Below are 24,725 nucleotides of genomic sequence, written 5' to 3'. Positions count from 1 at the left end.
TTTCGGAATATTTTAAAATATATATTTCTTAGGGACGTGTGCCGGCAACCTGAACGAAAGGTTTCGAAATTTTCACACAAGTTATTTATGTCATGTTAACAAGGAAGAGAAACAAATGAGGCTGTTGATAAGTCATGGCTGGCGGATTTCGCGTCAGTACGTAAAAAGTCTCACTGTCCCCCATCGGTCATGTACGAGGACCTAGTAGGACCTAGTTTGTTAAATATTCCGTCTGAGATTCCGTTCATGATTCCTGCATGATTCCTCCCTGTTGTTCAATGTTATTATTTCCATCATCATCAGCAGCAGCAGCATCATTAGCAATATCATCAGCATTAGCATCATCATAACCACCATCAACACCATTATTTTTATTGCTGTATTTTAACCATTTATCAGTCTTCGATTTAGACCGGCTTCTTCAAAACAAAATGATTCATTTTCTAGGAGATACCGATTTTTCTAATTTCTTAGAAAAGCAGAGGTTGTTGAGCAATTCTCGCGGTATCGTGATCTTTCAAACATTATAATACTCTATTTTACAATTGACCACGAATAATAGCTTCATGTCCAGGTTGGAGTTTCCGCGCATCTGCAAAACTGCAGTTTCTCATGCGCGGCAACTCCAACCTCGTTAAAAATTTATTCGTGGTCACTGAACGGAACTATAAAATGGAGTATTGCCAAGGTACTAAAAGATTGCCACTAAAAAACTGAGCTTGAACCATTGCCACCCAGCTGTGTTATTATTTCATAACTGGGTTCACATTTGTCAATCGGGTTTTACTGGAATGATATTTTATAGAACTGTATGTGGGACTCCCTTAAGCGCGCTTCCGTCACTATCAAAAGAGAACACCATAGAAGTGTCACCATTCTCTAAAGGGACTACAAACACTCGTTCACTTGTCTCCTCATCTTCTGAAAAATAACCCTGGCTCGTGAAATTTTCATTGTCATCCACAAGAGAAATCTCGATCTCTGGGATGCTTTGCTTCTCCTCGTGTCCCGCGTTTGGTTCCACGGAATCGCCAACCTCTTCTACGTGAACAGTGGGAATTCGAAATGTGAGGGAATCTTGCTGGTCCAGGCGTTCGTGTTGGATTTTGTCTCGGTTCTTATCGGGAATCATTATATCATCCTGTTCTTGTATCATTTCAAAATGCAGGGATTTCACAGTAAAATTTTGTAAATCATCGTCATTATTAACATGCTGAACAGAGGTGTCATTTTCCTCACTTTCACTGTGAGACACATCAGTGTCCTTCCCGAATCCATTAAACATTCTCTTGTTTAATTTTTCATTTTGGTTTTCGCAGTTTAACACGCTCTTGATGTAGCTTCTGTTGACGCGACTTAATGATGATATTAATTCAGTTTCGCTGTCCGATTCCCTCGGCGTTGACCCTCGTCTTAGATGCGCCTGACCAATACGATACTCATCAGACGCGCCTCTTTGCATGTGCTTGCCAGAACTACCCAGAGGAGGCGAGGAAAATCTCTCATCTTCTGACTCATTCCTGCTCGATAAAAAAGCTTCATCAGCCGAATGAACTTCCGAAGTTTCGTAAATAGTACCATCGCTTTGTCTTCTTTTTGACTTTGGTGTCATTAGACCCATGAGTTCCATGGAAAGTTCTTGAAAGTTTGGGTTTCTTTCTTGTTTTGATGGAAGAGTACACAACGAGTGCCTCTTCTTGGGTTTTTCAGCATGACGTAGCTTCATTAGAGACATGTCCGTAAGAATTTGAAGCTGGTCTCGTTCTCTCTCAGCTTTTTGTCTCTTGTGGGCCATCCGTGAAATGGTTTCTTCTAGTCTCTCCACCTCGCAATTAGATTCATCAAGTCGGAAAACTAAATCTTCTTTTTCTTTCCGTACATTCTCGAGAAGATCTCTGATATCTCTTGCTTCAACACGAGCAGCGTCTCTCTCTTCTACCAGAGAGTCTCTCTGACGTACAACTTCATCCAGCTGTGATTTCATGTTTTGAACGGTCCGATCGCTTGTCGAGATGTACCTTTGGTATTTATTCTCCAGTTCTTTGAGTGAATCAGTTCTTTTCAGGGTGCTGCACTGAGATTCCTCATCCATTCCTACCGCCTTTAGTGACACTGCTAATTCATCTCTCTCTAGCATTGTCTCCTCAAGTAGTGTTTTGATTTCATGTATCGTACGCTCGCTCTCATACTTAAACAGAGTGAATTTCTCCTCGGCGAGTCTCTTGGCTTCTTCAGCAACGTACCTGGCATGATCCGCCTCGGAAGTTCTGTCATTTGCTTCGTTAAGGCGACAGATAAATGTCCTCGTAATTAGCTCAACCTCCTTTAGACATTTCCTCTCGGCTTCCTGTACTTGTCTGAGAACCTCTTCCTTATCAGCTTCTGCACGAGCATGCAGGACTTTCGCCTTCAGGGCTTCGAGTTCCGCCATCTTGAGTCTTTCCATGACGTCGTCACTGGAATAACTCAGCCCATTCTTACCAGAAACCTTAGACAATTCGAACGAGGGTATTGATTGCTTCATGGTACTGGGTAGATCTTCCAATAAGTCGCCTGAGTTCAACGTGTGGTTGTGCATGTCTTTTAAAAAGGTTTCGTTGGATACTAGGGTCTCTTGAATGGTGTTCAAAACAGCAGCTCCGTTGCTGGCACAAAAAGTACCTACGGAAATTAAAGACAATGGTAAACTTTCTGAATAATTTTTTTCTATATCATTCCATCTCCCTTTCCGATTTTAATTTCAGGATAACTGCCTGGCGGCTTGTGGTCAAACAACAGGATCGAGTCTGGGGTTTCTTTATAACTGTAACATCACCTTCCCATTTGCAGTTAATTTGTGATGTGCGTGTGTTTTGGGAATATGGCAGACAGTCCACTTGTAAGAGATCCTGGATAAATTCCAGGACTAAATCGCAGACATACGCAGGCACACTAACTTGTCTTTACCTTCTAATTCCAGGGAGTACGATGAAGCACTTGGAGTTGAATGCAGGCGGTTATTAGTGTTACATCTTTGTTGCAGCTGATCAAAGGTTGGACGAGATGTTGGATCCTGAAACAAGTAGGTAGAGTACATTTCAGTTGATTTTATAGAATAAATATCACTTGATGTCAATCTTGGAGGCCGCGAGGGCGTCGGAAATGCCGGAAAACAGAGGGATGAAAATAACGTGTCTTTGCATGCTATGAATATGGTCTTCTGTTCTTCCTACTTTTCTCCTTCACCGCGTGTCTCTCCTTCTACCTTCTTCTTCCATTCTTCTTCATTCCTTCTTCTACCTTCCTCCTTTCTCCTTCATTATTCCTTCTTCCTTCTTCCTCCTTCATTACTCCACGTTCGTCCTCCCTTCGTCCTCCTTTCTCCTTCATTATTCCTTCTTCCTTTTTCTCTTTCCACCTTCCTTCTTACTCTTTCCTTCTCCCTCGTTCATCCCCGAGAAATTTTCCTACCGTTCGAAGACACAAAGTCATTATGTCAGCAAAGCCATCCAAATAATCCAGAATATCCTCAATGTCTTGAAATTTCAACACCTGCATTGATCATAGGAAATTGAAAAGTATAAGCGATTGCCAAATTGCCAGTCTTAATAAAAATTAAAACACATACACACACACACACACACAAACACAAGTTTTACCTCGTCCACGCTCGCAATGGGTCGTTGGCCAGCGGTTATAATTGTGTACACCAACAAACCTGAAGAAAAAATAGTCGAATCTGAATTTTCAAACGATTCCAATTTTGGCATACGAATTACTCTTCTTTTCGTGTCCTTCCAACCCTCTATACGTTACAAGCCCGACCCGGGGTCCTACCACGATCTCCAGGGTCAGTTTACGTAGAGGGATTAATGTAAGAATATACCCATTCATGCACCCCGTCCCTCACTTACCAAATGCCCAGACGTCGGATTTACTGGTTTGCTTGGTGTTGTCAAGTTCTGGTGCAGGTAGGGGAACCTTGTTGATGTGACAATCCCTGTTTAATGGTTTGGCACACCATGAGGAGCTGAAAAAATACCAGATTTAAGACTCTAAGTGTTCATTTGTTTGTCCGTTCATTCATTCAAACGATACGTACCTTGCGCAGTGAAATCCAGATATCTTCACTGATCCTTTGTCTCCAATCAGACAGTTATCAGCAACCTTTAAGAGAGAGTTTAAATAACATCAACTAAAAATCTCCAAGATTAAAAAAAATAAATGACCAAAGAGGGTCGCATTTGCTTAAGAAGAGTGAGTGCCAAAAAGGTGGTCGAGAAAGAAAGGCGCTCACTTGGAAGGCTGGTCGGAAAAAAGATGTCACTTAGAGAGTTGGTCGCGAACGAAAGGTTATCACTTTTGGAGGTGGTCGATAAAGAAAGGGCATTACTTATAGTGGTGACAATAAAAAAGAGCATCACTTATGGAGGTGGTCGATAAAGAAAGGTCATCACTTAATAAGGTGGTCGACAAAGAAAGGTCATCACATACAATGGTGGTCGAAGAACGGTCATCCTTTAGAGAGATAGGCAAGAAAGAAAACTTGTCGCCCAAGTAAGGGACAATTCCGACCATCACTGCAGGCCTATTCGCTTATTGGTCTACCACTCACCAGTTCTCCATGCACAACGCCGTTTTTTTCCAGATATGCCATCCCACTCAGTATCTGCGTGGCTATGTTCACTAATTCACTGGGATGCAGTACAAGAAGTGGCGCATTCCTTGACAAATAGTCCGATAGAATTCCTTTAGGGTAATAGGTGTGTACCAGAAAACCGCGACATCCTTTTGTTCCCATTCCACAGAACCTTACGACATTCTCGTGACACAGGGTCCTGCGACGGGAAAAAGACGATATCAATCATTTCAATTGTCTACATCATACAGGAAAAAAGCTTTGCAGATCTGTCAGAGATCTGAGATGCAGCATAAACATTTGATGTTGATGTTGCATTTTATCATATCAAAGTTCTGCCGCTTGGTAGATTTAAATAATCACAAAGTCATCCAAAAAAATCTTCGTAAATATTACATTTTAGGCAATGAAAACGCTCGACCACGTAATTGATCATATTTGTTGACAACTTGATTTTTACATGTAATTGCTGCTTAGTGATTATAATGATCGATAATTAGGATTAGACGGCCATCACATGAAAAGCTTCGCTTTTTCTTTTTTTTTTTGTACCGAATCGATAATTCTATGAACGTTTTCTTAGTATGAAATAAATGATTGCGTTGATCCCAAGGAATGAATGAGGGAATATATTTTACGCTCATGGATACTTTGTCTTGGTTAGAAAAAGTCTCGAAATCTTAGTTTTAAACCTACGACAGTGTACAAAGAAGCAGAGATGGATATTTCATTACTTACATCAATATTCTTGCTTGGTTGGTAAATCCTTCCTTCACCGTCTCTGAACAGCCATCTTTTTCAAGATGGATCAATACACTTTGGTTTCTGAACTTTCCTTCCATGAGCACCTAGAGAAATCAAAGATCGGAATGATTTGAGGAAGAAAGAGTTATACTAAAACGGCTGCCCCACCCTCTTTTGTGAAAGAGAAACAGTGTGATTCTGAGATGTGATGCATGATCCCGCTGTCAAGAATATCGCGAGCGGCCACGAGAGCGGGCGATTTCGGGCAAACGAATTGCCTTTTCAGTTCCAATTCCTGCGATTACATCAAATGTGAGTTGAGTTTGTTTTGATGTGTTGTTCTCTCCCTCGTAATAAGTCTATCTATTAAGTCTATCTATTAAGAAGACATTTAATACCCATGGTAAGTCAGATGCTATCTCTTCTCCTGGATTCACATCGCTCCAGTCTAACTTCCATAATTCTAAAAATTGTAACAAAAAAAAAAAAATACAAGACTATCAGTATGCGAAACATACGCACCCACTCAATACCCTCCCTGAGCCCTCACTTCTCATGGCCAGCAGCTTGTGCTTCGGTGCTGAGCAAGACAAGCGCAAGCTCAAGGATGAGATTTATTTAAATTATTTATCGGCATTAATATATTTAGTTTACCTTCTACTGTTTGGATAGGCGGATATGTATCGAGCGTAAGTCCCAGAGCTATGGAAAAAGAAAAGCGATATAAAATGATAAGCAGTTTTCCCACCAATCAAAGCTCTTCCTATGTATGGCGTCATGACGTAGTACGTTGTTATTGGATAACTTACTTGGGTGCTGTTTACATTGGTCCAAGAGCTGTTGGATGGTTTCAAATTGAAGGAAGTTAGCATACGATACAGAGTCTGATTCGTCTTTGATTCGATATTTCTGAGACGATTCGTCGAATGCGATTTCTACGTGCTTCACGGTCGACTCATTTCTAGAATGAAAAAGAATCGGGCCAAAGATGTCAAGAGGTCACGTTCAAAAGTAAGGCAAGGTCTACACTGGAAGCACCCTAAGACCTTACAAGGACACATGGTGCCCCAAAAAGGACCTTAAATCTCCACAAGCAGCATAATAATTAAGTACCAACAAGGAGGACACATGGTGGGTGCCCCAAACAGGACCTAAAAGAGCATAATGATTAAGTACCAACAAGGAGGACCCCACGATCCTACAAGGACACATGGTGCCCCCCCCCCTTCCTCGAGAAAGGTCCCCAAGACTTCAAGAGGAGCACAACGTCAGACACTGAGAACCCAAAGAGCCCAACAAGGACCCATACTTCACAATGACAAATAATACCCCACCCTACCCCCTCAAGAAAAGGGCTAAAGACTCCATAAGACCCAGCGATAAGACAGGCAGCACACCTAAGCCTCACAAAGGCACCAAGCATTTCACAAGGTACATTTACGTGAAAACATACACAATCGACAAGTGTTACTAAGACTGACCTGATAGAGAGTATAGTAGCATATCCTACTAATCTCAGTCGTAAAAGAAAGCAACCAGGATCCTGAATGAAGAAAGACATTAAAAAATGTAGAGTTTCTCTTGTTAACATACTACTTCCTTGTTCAAACCATTCAATGTAGAATACCTGTTCCCTTAGTATTGCTGTTGCTAATCCACCTGGGATATCGCTGAAATACCACCTGAAATGACAATAACCAGCTCGTGGTCAGCACAGAGGTTAATAAAATGCAAGGATTATCCATCGAGGATATCGTGGATAGCACAGACGTATTTTACAAATCTGTCAGTCTCTCGAGGTATTTTTTTGTTTAGACCAAGCTACTTACGGTTCTTGTGTTATATCTGCCATCGTAACACGTTCACGTGGTATGACACCAAACTCACTCGTGCTATAAAAGAATGATATACAATAAATTGGACGAATTTTTCGACCTATCGCTTTTATATTAACATACATCAGGACTTACGATGATGCTGAAAAAGCTTTCCATTCGTGTTTACCAGCTGCTTCGGTGACGGTTAGGTGATCTCCCTATAAAAAAAAGAGCATTTTCATTGGCTGAGCTTTGATTGCACGCAGTGTGATTGGTTCAAAGGTATGTCGTCTATCCGTACCGTGACCGTGACGGAACCGTGTTCTAGCACTTATATTGGCTGAGCATTGATTTTCCTAATTTACCTTTTTGAACGGAAGACTTCCTGGGAGGTTGGAATCAAATGACTCATTCGCGATGACCGTGAACCCAAAGAACTCAATAGCTGAAGAAACCTTTATTAAAGCATGAAACGAATGCATACGGAAAGAAATAAAAAAAATTATTGAACAATAAAATGAAATAGCTACTGTACTGTGCTATACTGTGCTAAACTGTACTGTGCTATACTGTGCTATACTGTGCTATACTGTGCTATACTGTGCTATACTGTGCTATACTGTGCTGTGTTGACTTTGCTGTGCTGTGCTGTGCTGTGCTGTGCTGTGCAGTGCAGTGCAGTGCTGTGCTGTGCAGTGCTGTGCAGTGCTGTGCTGTGCTGTGCTGTGCTGTGCTGTGCTGTGCTGTGCTGTGCTGTGCTGTGCTGTGCTGTGCTGTGCTGTGCTGTGCTGTATATTGTTGGTTGGTGATGGTGGTAGTGGTAGTGGTGATGAAAGTGTTGTGAGTTGTTGATCCCTTCTTATAATCATTTCCAGTTACCTTGAATTTTTGCTTTCTTATTTCTGGAAGTCCTGTTTAGAAAAAAATATTCACATTAAAAGTATGAATATTTTAGCACAATTAGTAAAAAATAAAAGTGACCAAGAGGTGGTCTGGCCTCGGAATCACAGGGTACCGAGTGAGAAGAAGTATCCTTTTTCTCCCCCGTCCCTCTTCTCCCTCCCCTACTCCCTTATTTTTCCTTTTCCCCAACTGCGCATGCTTACTATCCCCTTACTCCTCGATCCGTGACCCAGTAAACCCAGTAACCATGGTTATATTTGGTACCTGGTATTGTGGATGGTTTACATCCTGGACTAGTCTTGTGTTTTAACGAAGAACAACACGTCCAGGCTCTTCCTGTGAATTTCCCCGGATGATAGTACAATAGCGTAACGGGATTGAGTAGACAAACTGTGAAAAAATGAGTGAAATTATTTTTTATTTGATCTCTTACAGACATCAAGATTGTCACCATGACGACTGTCAATCAAGTGTGGTCTCTAAGATCTTCGAAGGGAACTTATGCTGGACATGAAGTACGCGGCGATGATCAAGATGTGATTCCTTTAGAGAGTCAAGTAGACTTGGTTTTCATCTTCCTATTTTCTTAAATTTGCCAATTTGTTTACCGTCTTTGGTAAAAATCAACAAATTTTATAAAAATGATTTTTTGTGAAGAAATACGGATGTAGATGAATATAAAATTGAAATGAGCATTTTTAATGTCATTTTTCATCATCAAAAGACGACAGCAACCCGCGTCTAATATACACTTATAGACAAAAGCAATCAGAGAGGAAGTTGAACAGTCTATGTATATAACCTGATCTTATTGATGATATCCATGAACGCAGCTCGTCCAGTTCATATGCTGCCAAGTATAGCGTACGTCTGGATTCGTCTCTCTTTACTCGACTTGTATAAATAATCTAACAACGATAATATTACGAGTTATTCGAGTTATTATAATGACTGATGTCAGAGGTTGTGCAACCTCTCCTCTCCACCACAGTGTTCTCTTGTTCGCTTACTGAGCTCGGCTTCATGATCATGATCATCACTATTCTCATCTTCATCTTCATCAACATCTTTACCATCATCATCATCACTTTCCTCAACTTCATCGTCATCATCTTCATCACCATCATCATCATCTATTTTACGAAGGTACCATATCTGAACCTCACAGTATTCACGTCAAGTCAGTCATACCTGAAAACACAGTTGTCTGCTAAACGCAACGTCATCTACTTCCTCAACTGCTTGAATATCAGAGGTTTTGAATACCAATTGCGGTTTCTCTTTGTTGGTCTGTCAAAAAAAAAAAGGTTTTACACCCGGGTTTTACATTTGCGTCAGAAGAATAAGAGCGTGCGCAATTTAAATGCGTCATACGTCCCGAGACAAAACGTTCTGTTTAGAAAGTAGATTTCAAAACTTCTGCAGTTCTCTTTGTATTATTAAGCACAAAGTACTGTAAATATGGGTCAATTGATTTTTTTCGAAAGGTTAAGCTGCTACTAAGATACATAATGGTCTAGAATGTATCCATTTGTGAAGAACCGCATATCAAGGCAGCGGTTTCGGGTACAGCAAATCTCTTAACCATTTCAAAAATCTTTGCTTTTTAAATCAGTCCTCCATAGATTTGTAGAAACATTCAAAAATGTACTGTTCAATTTTTTGCTAATATTTTCACAACTTATTCCTAATGTAAAGAATTATTTGCTTGCGCAAACAGAGAGCTAATTTCTTATTTCGTCGGTATTCGGTTACCTAAGATGCTAGAGATGCTAGAGTTCTAATTCTTTTGCCATTTAATTTTGCTGTATCTTCATGACATTATCGAACATTACTTGCGAATTTTTACTCTTCAATGGCTCGATAAAGGAAAAGTTTTTTTTGATAATTTAAGTATTTTTAACTGTAACTTTATCAGTTGGGAAAAAGAGTATTAATGATAAACCCCTTGGAACCATCCTAGATACGCTACGTTGTCGTCAATAAAAACGAGTTTTAATCGCTGTCAAGCAGTCCTCCGCATTAACTACAAACAAATGATAAGCACATCTACGAATTGTAGACTGACGTTAGAGACTTATATAAGTACTATCGAAGACTTTTTATAGCTTACCCACTGAGAGGAATTACGATAGTACATAAATTCATGATCTGTCAGAACACCAAAGACTCCTTCAAAACCAGTCTTATTAATAAAACTCCGTTGTTTGGAACGACGGACAAGAATGTTACCACAGAACTTCGGTGCACCACTGCCGTCGCTATCCATGCCCTGTTAACGGCTTCGAGCTCACAAACATCACAATTTTATCATACAGTTGTCTTTTCATAGACGTCTATTAGGTTTTGTATGCTTGTGAATCCTTTGAATTAATGCCCAGTCGCAATCCAAATAATTTAGCAAGAGCTTATTTTTGAGTTGTTTTGCATATTAGAAGCTACTATTTATTTTACTTTAAAGAATCAATACAAATGACAAGAAAAGATGACATCAAAGAGAGCTACCACATCCAATAAGAATATGTCCCAAATTAATTGAAGAAAAGCGGCTTTCATAAAGCAATGATTCTTAATGCTTTTTTAAGGGAATGGTTTCGTTTTTAGTTCCTTGTTTTCATTTCCAAAATGAAGCTCTTTTGGTCTTTTTATTTGTAAGGTTTCTGTTTTGGTCGAGTTTAGTGGAACGGCTTTCATTGACACATGCCATTAGTGAGTGTTTGTCGTTGGTCTGAGCCACAAAGAAAATGAGGGTTGCGATCTTTTTGTTTCACTTAACTATTTGCACATTAGCGAATAGTTTGGTCGTCTTAACGACCGACCATTGGTGCGTGTGCGCATGGCTTTTGTGAATAAGACGCTGAACAGTAGTTTTATGTGACCGTGGATGATCATGAGACGAACATCTCATTTATCCATGGATCAAACGAAAAGAAATAGAATGAGAACAGAACAAGAAATGAAGTTTGAAGATGATTAAAAACCTACTGATATCATTTCTTGTTTTTAACTTAGAAATTAAGAAAGAGTTTCTCTCGTCAATTTAATTTTCAGTCGAGTTTGGCTAGTTTTTCGACAACAGCCAGCTACACAGGTAGCCTTCGTGAAGAACCAAGCACTACAATACTAAATACATATATAGTACAACAGGGAAATTGTCTTCTGGTAAAATCTGTTTTATAGTTTAAAAACTTAAATATCCAAATGACGACGTGTAGCACAATGCAGAAGCGAACCTTCCCGTGATTCTGACGGTAACGATAATTCATCTGTTTAAAACAAAAATGATTACAGTTGTTTTCAAAAACCCTTGAAATACACACTAGCCTAATACGAATTTTAGTAGACCCTAATTCCATTGTGTTCTTTCATGTTGTCATTTCACTACTATTACACACTAATTGATGGTATTTCTTTCGCGGGTTTATGAAAATCACTCTACTCATCAGGGCCCGGTTGTACGAAGCCTGGATAGCGCTATCCGGCGGATAAATCCAATAAATTTATCCACTGGATAAGATTTATCCGTCAGATAGCGCTATCTAGGCTTCGTGCAACCGGGTGCCTGCAGGACTCAGTTGGAGTCAGTTATTTATGAAAATTTACATCAGTTGACCATTGGAATATTCTTTAAAAGTAAAAGGAATCGCAAAAATCTACAAGTACTATAGATAAACGAAGGAATATTCGTCTTTGGTCAGAAGGTTTGCAAAAGTCAAAGCGATCAAATACAGAGAAATGGATGAAAACGTGGTCATGTTTGCCTCATCTTAGAGAAGAATGTAAGGAATCCCGTTAAAAATTGAAAAAAAATATTTAAGTGGTAGAGCCATAAAAGAAGAATACTTGTCTATGTTGAGAAGGTTTGCAAAAGGCAAACTGTGAAATACAGAGAAATGGATGAAAACGAGGTCATGTTTGTCTTTCGTTTGCGAGAAGGAAAAACTGTAATCTTAAATCTTAAAGAACTTAAGCGAACCCATTTTTTTAAAAATTGAAAAAAATATTCAAGTAGCAGAGAGATAAAAGAAGAATGCTTTATTAGCTAGAAGAAGGTTTGCAAAACTAAGGTAAAGTGAAATGCAGGGAAACGATGAAAATCAGTCTGTATTCATAGTCAGATATACTAAAAAAATCATCTATTTTACAAACCTTTTTTGTTCCAAAACAAACAGAATCAATAGTCTAGACACCGTACGGTTTTTGAACAAATATAAAAGGACGGCTAATCCAGCTCATCATTTACCGACAAAAGATTTCCTGCTTCGGTGTTTGAACAAATTGAACGTGTTGCATTTAGGAAACCGTGGGCACTATCTTAAGAAGTTTTTACAAATTTATTTCTATTATTGGCTTCGGGAAACCTTAAATCTAGAAAGTGGCTACGTGTGTGGAGCAGCACTCTTTCTTATTACTGTTCTTTTGTGGTAAATTCTGTACTTTTATATAGTTCTTCCGATAAAGAATCATAGTAGGCGGGCTAGCCTCCTCTATCTTGGCACATCATCAGTGAAAATTTCATGTCTGCACTCACTACCCATTGGACTAATGGTAAAGTTGATTTTACTTCAGTGGCACATCTTTTACTGTAATGGTTTACACCAATGTTGTCGTAAATAAAAATGTTTGGTTTTGCCGTTGTTTGTTTCGAGAGCTGTTTTGGAAGAGCATCTCTGAATAACATCAACTGAACGCCAACTCACTTCCAGAAATATCTCAATTGTCTTTCAATCGCGCTGTTGCTTAAAAACGAGGTGAGGATCCATCGATCGCTAAGCCGCTTTGCCGTCGACGCAAAACCAGACGTCATCCCTGATCACTAGAAATTTCCTCTCGGCAAGATAGATCTTCTCAACATGAATCACGATTTGGTGTTTCAAGCATAAGTTAGTGTTTTCTTAGGCAGATTAAGAACATTTTTCCTGGCTTGTGGTTTACCTAATGGCCATCTCACACGGAATCGGAAGCCTTTAATTATCAGATAAACTAAGACTATTCATCATAAGCCATCATTCTCGTACCAGGGCTGTCATCTAAGACTATCATTGATGCCATCGGCTTTTATTTTAGTCTAAACGACCACACTTTCACCAGGGTGACTTTCCAAGACGAAATTCGCCACTAAGAGACTTCGGTCACCGCTGAAACCACTAAACAAAATCGGTAGTTAGTTCCGCTTAATCTTTTAAATCTTTTTAGTTTCCTTGTTTTTACATTTCCATCCGCGAGAAGGCCATTGCGGTCATAAAACCGTTACGCAATTACAGACGGATCCTACCGGAAGTTTTTTGCTTGGAAACGGATTGATCTGCTGCGGGCCACCAGGAACGTATATATGTTCTAAGTTCTACACGTGGACAGATTCTTTCGACACATCGTTTAAGTATCTGGGAAGATCAGAAAGGAAACGTGCATAGGGGATAGTAGATCCAAATTAAGCATCAAAAGCCTATTATCCATAAACTGAACGTCTAAGAATCCAATCACAGTAATCACGGTTTTTCTTTTTGGATGCTTTCAAAACAACCCTAGCATTTAGTATTCCGGTTCGATCTTAGGAAGTTGCACTTCAAGTCGATATTGTTGCATCAGTAGACCGTGAACGTCTCGAAGTCTTTTTGAGTGATATTCAGTTACGGTGTCTAACACCTGACGATTGCAAGAGTCCATCTGTGTGTTAGCCGTGCCCTGACTTTGATCAGTCCAGATTAATATTTTGTTACAGGGTTCGATAAGAAATAGAAATAAGAAATTTATTTTGGAGTTGCAAGCCATACACTTTTTGCAAACTTTTAAAGGATTTAGAATAGAAGAGGAAAGAATAATGTTTGGGGAAAGTTTTACTTCTAGATCATGACTTCGTAACGTCACTAAATGCTGCAGAATACAACTATTATACTGAGAACCGAGTAACAGATCAAGCCTTGCGTGTCATCTGCTTAGCTCACAACACTTATAACGAGCAAACATTAGAACCTCATAAAGTTTACAGATGCCACCCATGTTTTGATGTGACCCGTTGCGCCGATGTCGTTAAACACGCGATCATATCCACCAAGAGTCACCGCGCTAACAGCTGTGCAGCTGCGCTTCTTAGACCCAATATACCGCAATGCTTACAATAAATACATCACGGACAGCTAACGTAACATACGTATATGTTCGAGTTGAGTTCACTGCGTCATCAGTAGTGACCTCTTCAGCCGTACCTTTTGATGCAAACTCCATAAGAAAAACAAACAAAAAACCTGGCTTTTTATCACCGTTGACATTCATCAGTGATTTAAGCCCTCGACCTTGGCTTTTAGGTCGAAATTGTAGTTATTTTATTTTTGGAATTAATTCTTTTTAGTAAATTAACTTTCAGATAATACATCAATTATAATTCGACATTCCAAAGTCGCTTTAGCAAATTGTTCCTTTTTGTTTTACAAATTGGTATAATTTCGTAATTTGTACAGTTCAAAGCGTCGTGATTATGATTCTAGTTTCGGAAGACGAATCTCGCATTTAGGATTAAGAAGTTGAGCAATAACCTTCAATATTTATAGATCGTATCTATGGTAACGTCAGTCTGTTCTTAAGATGTTTAGTGAATCGGTAGCATTCCCTAAAGCCCAGGAGGGCAATTAGATGGTTCACAGTGTCATCCTAATATTCTTGCTTAAATTGCTATACACTAACACCATGATATGTTGTTGTTATTTTTATTTTTTTTAACCAATTGGATGATCCTTGTTTGGATTTCATTTGGCTATCAAACTACTGGACAAATTTGACTAACTCACATCTCTTGACAAAAAAGTCGTGGTCCTTTCCGTAGTTGATCGAAATCTTTTATGACTGATACGGGTAAATAGTCAAGGTACTTATGCTTTGACATTGAATACTGCGTTTTACGGAAGCCCAGTTGGTGAGGGATACCGGAAATTATGGTTTGACCTCGAATTAACTTTTGTAGTGTGTGTTCCGCAAGGTGGAAAAGACTAAGGGAAACAACAAGTTGCGTGCAAGAACTGCTCGAGGATTATTACCCAACCAACAGACACAAATGCCGGTACCTATGGAAGGCATTTGTTAAACGACGCTTAATTCTCTTGTGAATTGAAATCATTCATTATTTTTGTCTTCCTAAGTGGATCCAGTTTGTATTTACTTAGGAGTAACAATCGTGCGCGTGAGAGCGTGGCATTTACGCACTTAGATGCAAAACCAACAAGCCTGCAATCTAGGAATCTGCAAGGAGATTGATCGATGGTGGCAACAACGGCTGCCATTGGATGCGCAACTCAATCATTCTTTTTTTTTTTTTTTTTTGACGGCAGTTCAACACGAACAACATGGTTATCTTTTTGGATGGACTTATGCATCCTTTTGTGGTGTGCCGAAAGGGGTATTTAACTCGTAGCAAAGAATCCCAGGCATTCAAAGCGGCTTGTTTTATGAACATAATACGGCAACTACACATCAGTGGATTCCATGGCGCATATCCGTGAAGTTTATTCCTGAAGTAGAATCTATTCTAAAACCTGGCTCATACCAGGTGCCTCGCATGTGGAGTGTATGAAATCTTCAGGAAACGTCACAAGCACCAATAATAGTAATTGTCGATATGCACCCCATTGGAATGTCATACTTTAATAGTCGGCACTCGGGCCTTTCTTCAGAGGTTAACAATTATCGTCCAACACTAATTCACGTCTGGGGTAGAAAAGAGATATTAATAAGCTGTCGGCAGTCGCGCCTTTAATACATTCTTATACTGTGGTCCAAACACAATGGTGGAGAACGGAAGGAAGGCCTTCGTATTCACGCTACGAGAACACATGACTTGCTAAGTTTCTAAACGTAACGACACCATGTCGGTACTTCGGTCATGACGATACAAATTGCACCAGACACTCATTGGAATCATCATTATCGTCTATCATCTCAAGAGGAATGGAGCTCGCAATCATCAAGGTAACTAAGAGTCACTTCGTCTTTGTTATCACTGTTTACAACACATCTACTAAATACTAGATTATCAGTCTGGAGTAATTTATTTCTAAACATCGTTGACCTGCGACACATATCCTTTTTTAATTTCTTACACTTGGATTAATTAATTTTGACTTTAAATTTCTTCAAAGTCGTGACTAATTGAAGGTTGCAGTCGTTGAAGCAACGCTTGGAAAACCGTTGACGTTCTTTCCTTTCAGCCCCAGACTTGTTGAATACATTAACTGATGGTTTTTTTTTCTATATTGACAGTTCATGTGTTTGTCAGTTTTGATGGGTTTACAGATGGTAACCTCATCTTCGAAGGTGATTAAGAAAATAGACTCCCACATCGCTAAACAAGCAACAACTAAAGGAGTTCTGCGGCATCGTCCAACTACTCCTGCGAAACCACAACATAACGAATCCGATTGGACGAGAATTTCTAGGCACCCAACCAACTATGCAATTGTCAAAATGTACTCCAGGACAGGATACTTCCTAGAAATTCCTTCTTCAAGAAAAATCCAAGGCACAAAACATCGTCACAGCAAGTTTGGTAAGTTGTATCCACTTTGTTGTACAAACACGATCAGCAGTGTTCTGTTACTTCACTTAGCAGTAACTTAACCAAACTTTTGAAGCGTCTCTTGTATAACACACCTTAGGTCTCGACTCAACAGCCTCCGGCTTACTTCAGTAAAGTTTTTTTAGATCTCCGCTTCCCTTCCTGATTATTCTCCGAGTCTCTTTTTTCCCCTCTATTCGCAAAACCTAACAAGCAAAATTTCATTTTCGATCTATGAACTAGCTGCGCCCTGACGTTGATCATCACAGAGGTTGTTTCAAGGTTAATCAAATTGGCCTATTCAGGACACCTCAAAGCGCTCTGATAGTAGATTTCAAAGATAAAGTTTCTTTAAAAAAATCTATTGATAATGATATATTTGTCGATGAATTTGATAGTTTTGCCCGGGGAAAAAAAATCATAGACAGACAGGGGTACTTAAAAGTATGTTACATATTGGACCTTCTATCGATAACTGAAAAAAAAACCGACCCAAAAAGGAGCTGATTTTTTAAGCTTCCTCAAAAAAGATGTATTGGCTTCTTTTACAGTCCTGTAAGAGAAGTAATGATAAGTTTTATTGAAAGTTTGAAAACTTTTCGCGTGGCTTATACCTATACTAAAGCCAAACTCAAGTGAGGTTTTGGTCGATCATGTAGACGATTGTCATGGGTTGTAAGCAGTCAAGATCGAGTGGAGAGGCTGTTCCATTCTTAAGCATAGATCAGGAGATGCCGACATTTTGCATGATAATAATGGCGTCAGTTAGAGTCATTAGAACTAATAAGACAACAAAAACGGTCAAGCTTAAAGTGATTTACATTGGCTCACAGGACTATTGAAAAGCATTTAGCAACTTATTTGTCAAAGTCGTGAAATAATGTTAAGTCCAGCTGCCTCGCGTCAATAGTGCTGAGAATAGAATATGAGATCAATTCATTTGGTAATACTACATCCAATTTAACAAAGATCCACATCGACTAAATAGCATATAAATAGCATAACCTAAATAGCATATGACAGATTAGGTGACCCAAAACACCGCTAAACGGATTAGCAGAGCGGATTAACGCTAGCGAATGTTATTAATACTTCTCTCGCATTGGTCTCCCACGTTGACACGAACTCCTTAAAATCTATTGGAATAGTGGAAGAAAAATCAACACTTGCAATGAATAGGAAGCCGTGGAACCATTTTAGTAGAGATTAGGCCGCAAATGGATGTTTGATTTGTCTAAAGAATGACGACGCCATATCCAAGTCTCCGTGTCAATAGGCTAATTGCTACACAATTCAACACGGACCGCTAATTGATCATAAATATAACGATCCCTTATCTAGTGCTATTGTTTGATAACGCGAGATAACACATCGAATATCCATCCCTATCGTTAAACATCGATATATTGGCCGCTTTCAGAATGTGCACCGCATACATAATGTATATATGTCATAACTTGAAGTTTCTTGAGGAGCAAAAGACCGTGAAATGACAATTGTTCTATCATGCTGATGTTTTCTACGCTTCCACGACATGACAGACCTAAATTGGCAAAAACCGAGAGATTATACCTACATATAGATGCCTTAAGTTTATTCTCACAGTTTCAAAGCTATTTTTACTCTAACCATCTCTAAAACCAATCAACCTTGTACATGCACTTGTACAAGTTACATCATCATCGATCCCGGTTGGTCTTTTTCTTGCTAGAAATTTCTTCACAAAATGTCAGCCTGGCTATTTGTCTTTTGGTTTTCACCGGAAATTTCATTTCAATAAAAGAGATCAAGTGGTTTAGCGTATGTATTATTATCACTGTAAACAAAAAGGCCATCCAGAGTCAACTATAATGTGCCGATTTTCTAAAACACAAATAGAGGAATGGCAAAAGTTCTCGTATAGTAACTTAATTGTTTCGTGAGCTTAATAGACATATTATGGACCCCCCTGGTCGAGAGGTTAATCAAGAAGTGAGCCCTTGTTTTCAAAAACAAAAGGGCAGTAAATTGAAGGCTAGAAAAAAGCAAAACAATCGCAACGGGAGAACAGATGTTAGATAAACCTCTCGTGCTGTGACGGTTGGTTATGTTGTTCAAGTATTTCTTTGATCGGTCGTTTTTAGTGCTTCTGACTGCGTTCAAATCTTCTTAAGAGGGCATGTCAGTAAAAATCGAACAAGAAGCGGCCACGGTTGAAAAATCGATTTTGCTCAAATTTTGTCCAGATGTGCTTTATTATATCACAAAATGCACTGCATAGTTTTTTAAGGAAAAAATATTTTTATTTTTGAGAAAATGCCGTTTTAAAAAGTCCTCCCGAAATCGCCATTTTAGCGGCCAAAATTTGCGTTGAGTTTACAGAGCGAGTTCAGTACAAAAATCGATTCTAATCAACTTAAAACCCCTAAAACCGTGTTCTATGCTATCTAAATTTCCGGTTACGTGACTTACAGGAAATTTGAGTTACTTTTTGCGACATAAATAATCTTAGCTTTAAGAGTCGTGATTCTAGGTGATTGACGATATCCCCCAAACAAAATCGATTGTCACCATGCGATAAAGCTCCAAATCCAACAAGCTTCCGAGGGTTAGTTCTTTAAGAAACAAGCTTTCAATTGATGTAAACATTTCTTTGGGCAAACAAATATTTGTTACGCGACGGGTCATTCAAATCTTCAATTTTTGACCTTTCGAAGTCATACGCCATAACTTCCCATCACTCACAAAATCAAAGAATCACGCCTGGCTAATCTCTTATTCTTACTATTTTACCTTTACAGGCCAAAAAATACACTTGTTATAGCATTTCTTACCTTCTTAAGGTGAAAATGTGGTCTATTAACCTCGGTATTCGTTATAATGGTATCACAAGTCTTGACCATTATCTGTCAGTTGATAACTTCCGTTTACTATCCAATATGTCAACGGTCCAGCGCTTACTAAACGGCGTTTAAAACCCTTGTCAAACAGTCAAGATTGTTTTCTTTTTTTATCTGAAGTTCTACGATATCATAATATATCAATATGATTTCAAAATTTATGGTACAGCTGAATTTCCGTATCGAATTCAGAGTACGTAAACAAATGGCCTGCGATTATATGCTAATCAGGTAGACTACGACTTTCTAGGGTCGGGACGGTAAATCCCCATTTGCCTTTCTCTGACATCCCAGCGCTTTACTAAAAGTTATTTTAGTAAAGCGCTGGGATGTCAGAGAAAGGCAAATGGGGATTTACCGTCCCTACCCTAGAAAGTCGTAGTCTACCTGATTAGCATATAATCGCAGGCCATTTGTTTACGTACTCTGAATTCGATACGGAAATTCAGCTGTACCATAAATTTTGAAATCATATTGATATATTATGATATCGTAGAACTTCAGATAAAAAAAGAAAACAATCTTGACTGTTTGACAAGGGTTTTAAACGCCGTTTAGTAAGCGCTGGACCGTTGACATATTGGATAGTAAACGGAAGTTATCAACTGACAGATAATGGTCAAGACTTGTGATACCATTATAACGAATACCGAGGTTAATAGACCACATTTTCACCTTAAGAAGGTAAGAAATGCTATAACAAGTGTATTTTTTGGCCTGTAAAGGTAAAATAGTAAGAATAAGAGATTAGCCAGGCGTGATTCTTTGATTTTGTGAGTGATGGGAAGTTATGGCGTATGACTTCGAAAGGTCAAAAATTGAAGATTTGAATGACCCGTCGCGTAACAAATATTTGTTTGCCCAAAGAAATGTTTACATCAATTGAAAGCTTGTTTCTTAAAGAACTAACCCTCGGAAGCTTGTTGGATTTGGAGCTTTATCGCATGGTGACAATCGATTTTGTTTGGGGGATATCGTCAATCACCTAGAATCACGACTCTTAAAGCTAAGATTATTTATGTCGCAAAAAGTAACTCAAATTTCCTGTAAGTCACGTAACCGGAAATTTAGATAGCATAGAACACGGTTTTAGGGGTTTTAAGTTGATTAGAATCGATTTTTGTACTGAACTCGCTCTGTAAACTCAACGCAAATTTTGGCCGCTAAAATGGCGATTTCGGGAGGACTTTTTAAAACGGCATTTTCTCAAAAATAAAAATATTTTTTCCTTAAAAAACTATGCAGTGCATTTTGTGATATAATAAAGCACATCTGGACAAAATTTGAGCAAAATCGATTTTTCAACCGTGGCCGCGAAATATCGAATTTGTTTGATTTTTGCTGACATGAACTCTTAAATAGTGATGACAATTTGTCTGATAATGCCTGAAATTGCCTGCTGTAAAGTTTATTGAATACTCTAGCAACACGACTATCATACGCCTAGACTTAAACTCATGCAAACTACACCAACATTAAGACAAATACAGACAGTGAAAAACAGATTGAAGTATACATAGCCTGGTCTATATGCGACTTGTATTACACATCATTAAATTTCAAAGTCTTCACTTTGCATTAAACATATAAGCCGCTTTACGAAAGGCGCAAGGACTCACTGGATATCCTTATTCCTTGACCTATATGTAACACTACTACTGCAGATTTTCAACCAATCAATTTTGTCGACCAATCGCAGTAAGAAATAAGGGATCTGAGTATGAGATCGTCAACCAATCAGAGACGGGCAGTCAAGCGCACCGCTCAGAATATTTTAAGGTCATTCACACGCTCTTTAGTGCTTTTTTTTAATCCAGTTCTTTCGAGAGTCTCATATTGGCTTTCATCGCTTTAGATAGCTTGTTTTTACGCAAGAACACTAGTTAGCTGCTCGAAGTGACGGTTTTCTCAGCCGCAATGATAGATGAGTTTAACAAAAGATTCGCCATTAGTCTGTTCTGTCATATCATCCAACATGGCCGCTGTGTCTTTTGTTACTTCATTTTCTTGTGACGGCAGATTCAGAGCATTACTGCAACGTACCTCTCAGTAGCCGTAACTAAATGCCTACGTTGGGACAGTATAATTATGTTTTATATTATCTAGGAGTATAATTTATTTATAGCTGTCTCGTTTTTTTCTTTTCAGCTAATTTAATCATGGAGTCAGTCGGTAAAAGTATCGTACGGTTTAAAGGTCAATTAGCACAGAAATACTTAGCAATGAATGCATATGGAATTCTTTATGCAACAGTAAGTCTTTCATGATTTTTGTTTTGTTTTTTGTTTTGCTAAAATTAAACGTTGATTGTACTCTTACCCTGCTCCCCGCCCTCCTCACCTTCAACTCTGGTCACCATCTTGTCACGCAAGTATATCACACATCTATGTCTCATTATATCCTTGTTATTTTGTAAGCAAATGCTGGGTTTCATTTGAGTCTACTACCTCTTGCGGAATGTTCATCAGCTGAATTGCAAGTTTTTGGTTGACAACACGTGGTGGTCAGTGCAGTGTTTGACCACCGTTCTGAGTAGATAATGAGATTCAAACATTTTTATCAGCTGATTGAAGTTGACGCCATATTGCTGGAATCCAGCGTGACATTTCCACTTGTGCTCTTGTCCATGCATGTCGTCTACAAAAAATATTAATATTTCCTTTAATTAATGTTTTCTTTAGCAAACCTTAAATGACGAATGTCTTTTCAAAGAAAAGCTCGAAGAATCAGGATTTCACACATTTTCTTCAAATGAATACAGTGGATCCAACAGCAACAACCAGAACAAGGAACTATACGTGGCAATCAAGAAAAATGGTAAAGCAAAACATGGTGTTAATACAGCCAAACGACAACGAGCCGTGCAGTTCATTGTGCTACGTATATTTAGATGATAGTGGTATATATAACTAGCAAGAAGACAATCGGCTGACATACTTTGACCGAAAATGTTGAAATATTGTGCGACGATCGATCGACTTGTTGTGAAGATAGAGTTAATATACGAAATCATATATTACCGTAGGTATGAGATCTGTTAAATTATAGATCAATAGGCCTTTTTCTTCAGGGTGCGCTTTTCGTTCTCCAAACTTTTACTCCTGCACCGAATTGTTTTGGGCCGGATAGGATAGGAAACTACTTCTGTCTTCTTAAAGTTTGGATGCGCACGCAACCCGGAGCCTGCAGTCCTCCAAGTCAGCAACGGGAAATGAAAATTGCTGACCGGGAGGAGCGCAGGCTCTAGATACGAGATTGCACACACAACCTTTATTACAAAATATTTTGCATCCGAGAAAGTTTTGGCAGTCAGCATCGAATTATCAGCTTTGTCGGTTATATTAGCCGTGTTTTAGAAATCCTTTATTAAATCAATTATGAAACTAATTATCAAAACGAACAGTTTTTAATGAGCAGAAAACAGTCGCAGTCATGAATAACTGCAACATTCAATCCTTAAATGGTATTAAACGGCTGTCTCTAAACCAATCAAAGAGCGAAATGATTGTTTTCAACCAATCATAGTAGTGCTTGATTACCGAAGCCATTTGGGTGTCATGGTTACCCAGGGTTTCCCGCTTATACAAAACCTGCTCTATTTATTCTTCATGTGTTTGTACATAAGCATATATATAATAGGATTGTATATAAAGGAGAAAGGGATGTTTATGTCACGTGATTCGATTTTGGCGGGAAAATTAGTAAGTGCAGTCACAATTAGTTATAGTCAGGGATGAAGAAATTGCAAAAATGGCATCTATCTCAGTACCAAAGTCAACACATCTTTCCAGCTTTTGCTTTTGTATATAGAGGCTTTTCGCGCACCATCACGTGATGGCAGCCATGACAGGAGGCAGGGATAATTGAATCTGGTTTAATCTGATTTATGTGAGACAGAATTCAGGAAAGACTATATTCGGTTGGCCTCCTGTGGACCCTCCTCTCATGGTTACCATCCCGCGATGGTTCAAAGCGGCCATTCCAGAAAACATACACCATGAAGTTCCTCTAGTCTAGGGATAAATATGTGCCTTATCCATGCACTAATAGAGGAAAACTTTCTAGGACTTATTTTCCTGCATAATGGCCATGCGGTTAAGTACTGTAAAGGTAATATAAGAGAGAGAGAGGATAATGAATGAATAATAGTTAAGTGATTAAAATGCTGTTAAGATTATGCGACTTATCACATAAAAAGGACAAAAACTCAAGTTCGAGTAAATTTTCAATGAAGTTTTTGGTTTTACAAAATTATAAATACCAGTACTTCGATAATCGAGGACACTTTTAATTCTATTGTATTTTAGGTTTGCACGATGTACGAGATTTTGGATCTTTATCTTGAATTTTCGGGACAATAGCTAGCAGGAGATTTTTATGACCTTGCATGACGTGATTTCTCTCACAAATGAAATCTATTTTAGATCGATAAAAAAGTGGACGCAATATTTCGATATATATTTAAAAGCGCGCGCATGCGCGATCCTTTTGAAATATGATGCAAAATATGCTCAAAGCTATTTTATGTTTTCGATCCAGAACTCATAAGGCACATTGTATATACATACATAATTGTAGTAAAAGCGAGATCCTAGAATCTTATGCTAGTACTTCTTGGGCATAGTTAGTGACTGAGACAATAAATGGGGATGAGCTCATGAGGGTGGGGAAGGTATTAAGACTGCCAGCCAACTGAATTTTGGTAAACTTGTCTTCAGGGCCCAGTTGTTCAAAGCCTGATTAGTACTAATCCTGGGTTAACTCTAATAAGACCTATAGAGTTAATCCTGGATTAGCGTTAATCCAGCTTTGAACAAACCGGCCCAGGGGTAAAACTGCCATTCTCCGACTAACAGCACCTCGACTCGTAACAAAAACACTTGATTTGGGCTTCCTGTGTTATTTCAGTAATTAATCATATTTCCCAAAAAACGGGGCCCCACCAAAAAAATGATATTTTTTAAATATTATTTCATATTTGAGTAAAATTGTAGAATAAAATGTACATAAACTTTCTATGCATTGTAAAATAAAGCTTTTAGTTTTATTATGTACTGGTTTGTGGTTTGTTTCTCTTTTTTTTTTTTTTGTTCCTCTTTTTTTGGAAAAAAGGAAAAAAGATCTCTCTTATGTCTTTAATGAGCGTTTTCTTGCGTTTCTTAAAAATATTGAAAGCATGCAGGAAACTTAGAAAAGTTCAAGAAAATAAAAATCCCGTC

General features: G+C 38.7%; 2 protein-coding genes and 1 long non-coding RNA gene across 4 annotated transcripts; 2 read left to right on the top strand and 1 right to left on the bottom strand.

Moving 5' to 3' along the window:
* Nucleotides 1-19,724, bottom strand: LOC116288445 (uncharacterized). Of its 2 annotated transcripts, none has more exons than XM_089039086.1 (21): nucleotides 19,441-19,724; nucleotides 9,274-9,372; nucleotides 8,885-8,990; nucleotides 8,347-8,472; nucleotides 8,059-8,090; nucleotides 7,545-7,634; nucleotides 7,333-7,397; nucleotides 7,192-7,254; nucleotides 6,990-7,044; nucleotides 6,844-6,905; nucleotides 6,172-6,323; nucleotides 6,017-6,064; nucleotides 5,761-5,825; nucleotides 5,357-5,466; nucleotides 4,595-4,817; nucleotides 4,082-4,146; nucleotides 3,894-4,009; nucleotides 3,639-3,697; nucleotides 3,451-3,531; nucleotides 2,947-3,052; nucleotides 1-2,661 (listed from the first exon to the last, which is right to left on the bottom strand). In XM_089039086.1, exons 1-21 carry the CDS (start codon nucleotides 19,507-19,509, stop codon nucleotides 800-802), a joined length of 3,654 nt encoding a protein of 1,217 aa, XP_088895212.1. In that variant the 5' UTR covers nucleotides 19,510-19,724; the 3' UTR covers nucleotides 1-799. The 2 variants fall into 2 exon arrangements, with proteins under 2 accessions (XP_088895212.1, XP_088895211.1); XM_089039085.1 differs by lacking the exon at nucleotides 19,441-19,724 and adding an exon at nucleotides 10,196-10,486.
* On the top strand, nucleotides 2,960-8,769 carry LOC148906227 (uncharacterized). Its single transcript, XR_016121543.1, has 2 exons — nucleotides 2,960-3,061; nucleotides 8,518-8,769. It is a non-coding gene; the product is annotated as an uncharacterized LOC148906227 (long non-coding RNA).
* On the top strand, nucleotides 14,808-24,556 carry LOC148906226 (fibroblast growth factor 1-like). The gene is made up of 4 exons (XM_089039087.1): nucleotides 14,808-16,041; nucleotides 16,333-16,618; nucleotides 21,655-21,758; nucleotides 22,188-24,556. Exons 1-4 carry the CDS (start codon nucleotides 16,021-16,023, stop codon nucleotides 22,398-22,400), a joined length of 624 nt encoding a protein of 207 aa, XP_088895213.1. The 5' UTR covers nucleotides 14,808-16,020; the 3' UTR covers nucleotides 22,401-24,556.
* The last annotated feature ends 169 nt before the right edge of the window (nucleotides 24,557-24,725 follow it).

This window comes from Actinia tenebrosa, unplaced genomic scaffold (assembly GCF_029948245.1).
Source record: "Actinia tenebrosa isolate PJP-AT-01 unplaced genomic scaffold, QUT_ActTen_1.0 PGA_scaffold6__47_contigs__length_16458017, whole genome shotgun sequence".
Taxonomy (NCBI): Eukaryota; Metazoa; Cnidaria; class Anthozoa; order Actiniaria; family Actiniidae; genus Actinia; species Actinia tenebrosa.
The sequence above is the reverse complement of the archived record's forward strand: the minus strand, read 5'-3'. Positions and strand labels throughout refer to the sequence as shown.

What these genes read in the sequence shown, in the direction of transcription:
- LOC116288445 (XM_089039085.1), bottom strand. Translation starts at nt 10,351, where the DNA reads ATGGATAGCGACGGCAGTGGTGCACCGAAGTTCTGTGGTAACATTCTT. An exon ending in GATATCATCAATAAGATCAG is followed by an intron (nt 8,473 to 8,884) that starts GTTATATACATA and finishes ATTTTTTCACAG; the next exon opens with TTTGTCTACTCAATCCCGTT. An exon ending in TAAGAAAGCAAAAATTCAAG is followed by an intron (nt 7,635 to 8,058) that starts GTAACTGGAAAT and finishes GCTTTAATAAAG; the next exon opens with GTTTCTTCAGCTATTGAGTT.
- LOC148906226 (XM_089039087.1), top strand. Translation starts at nt 16,021, where the DNA reads ATGGAGCTCGCAATCATCAAG. An exon ending in TGGAGCTCGCAATCATCAAG is followed by an intron (nt 16,042 to 16,332) that starts GTAACTAAGAGT and finishes CTATATTGACAG; the next exon opens with TTCATGTGTTTGTCAGTTTT. An exon ending in ACATCGTCACAGCAAGTTTG is followed by an intron (nt 16,619 to 21,654) that starts GTAAGTTGTATC and finishes TTTTCTTTTCAG; the next exon opens with CTAATTTAATCATGGAGTCA.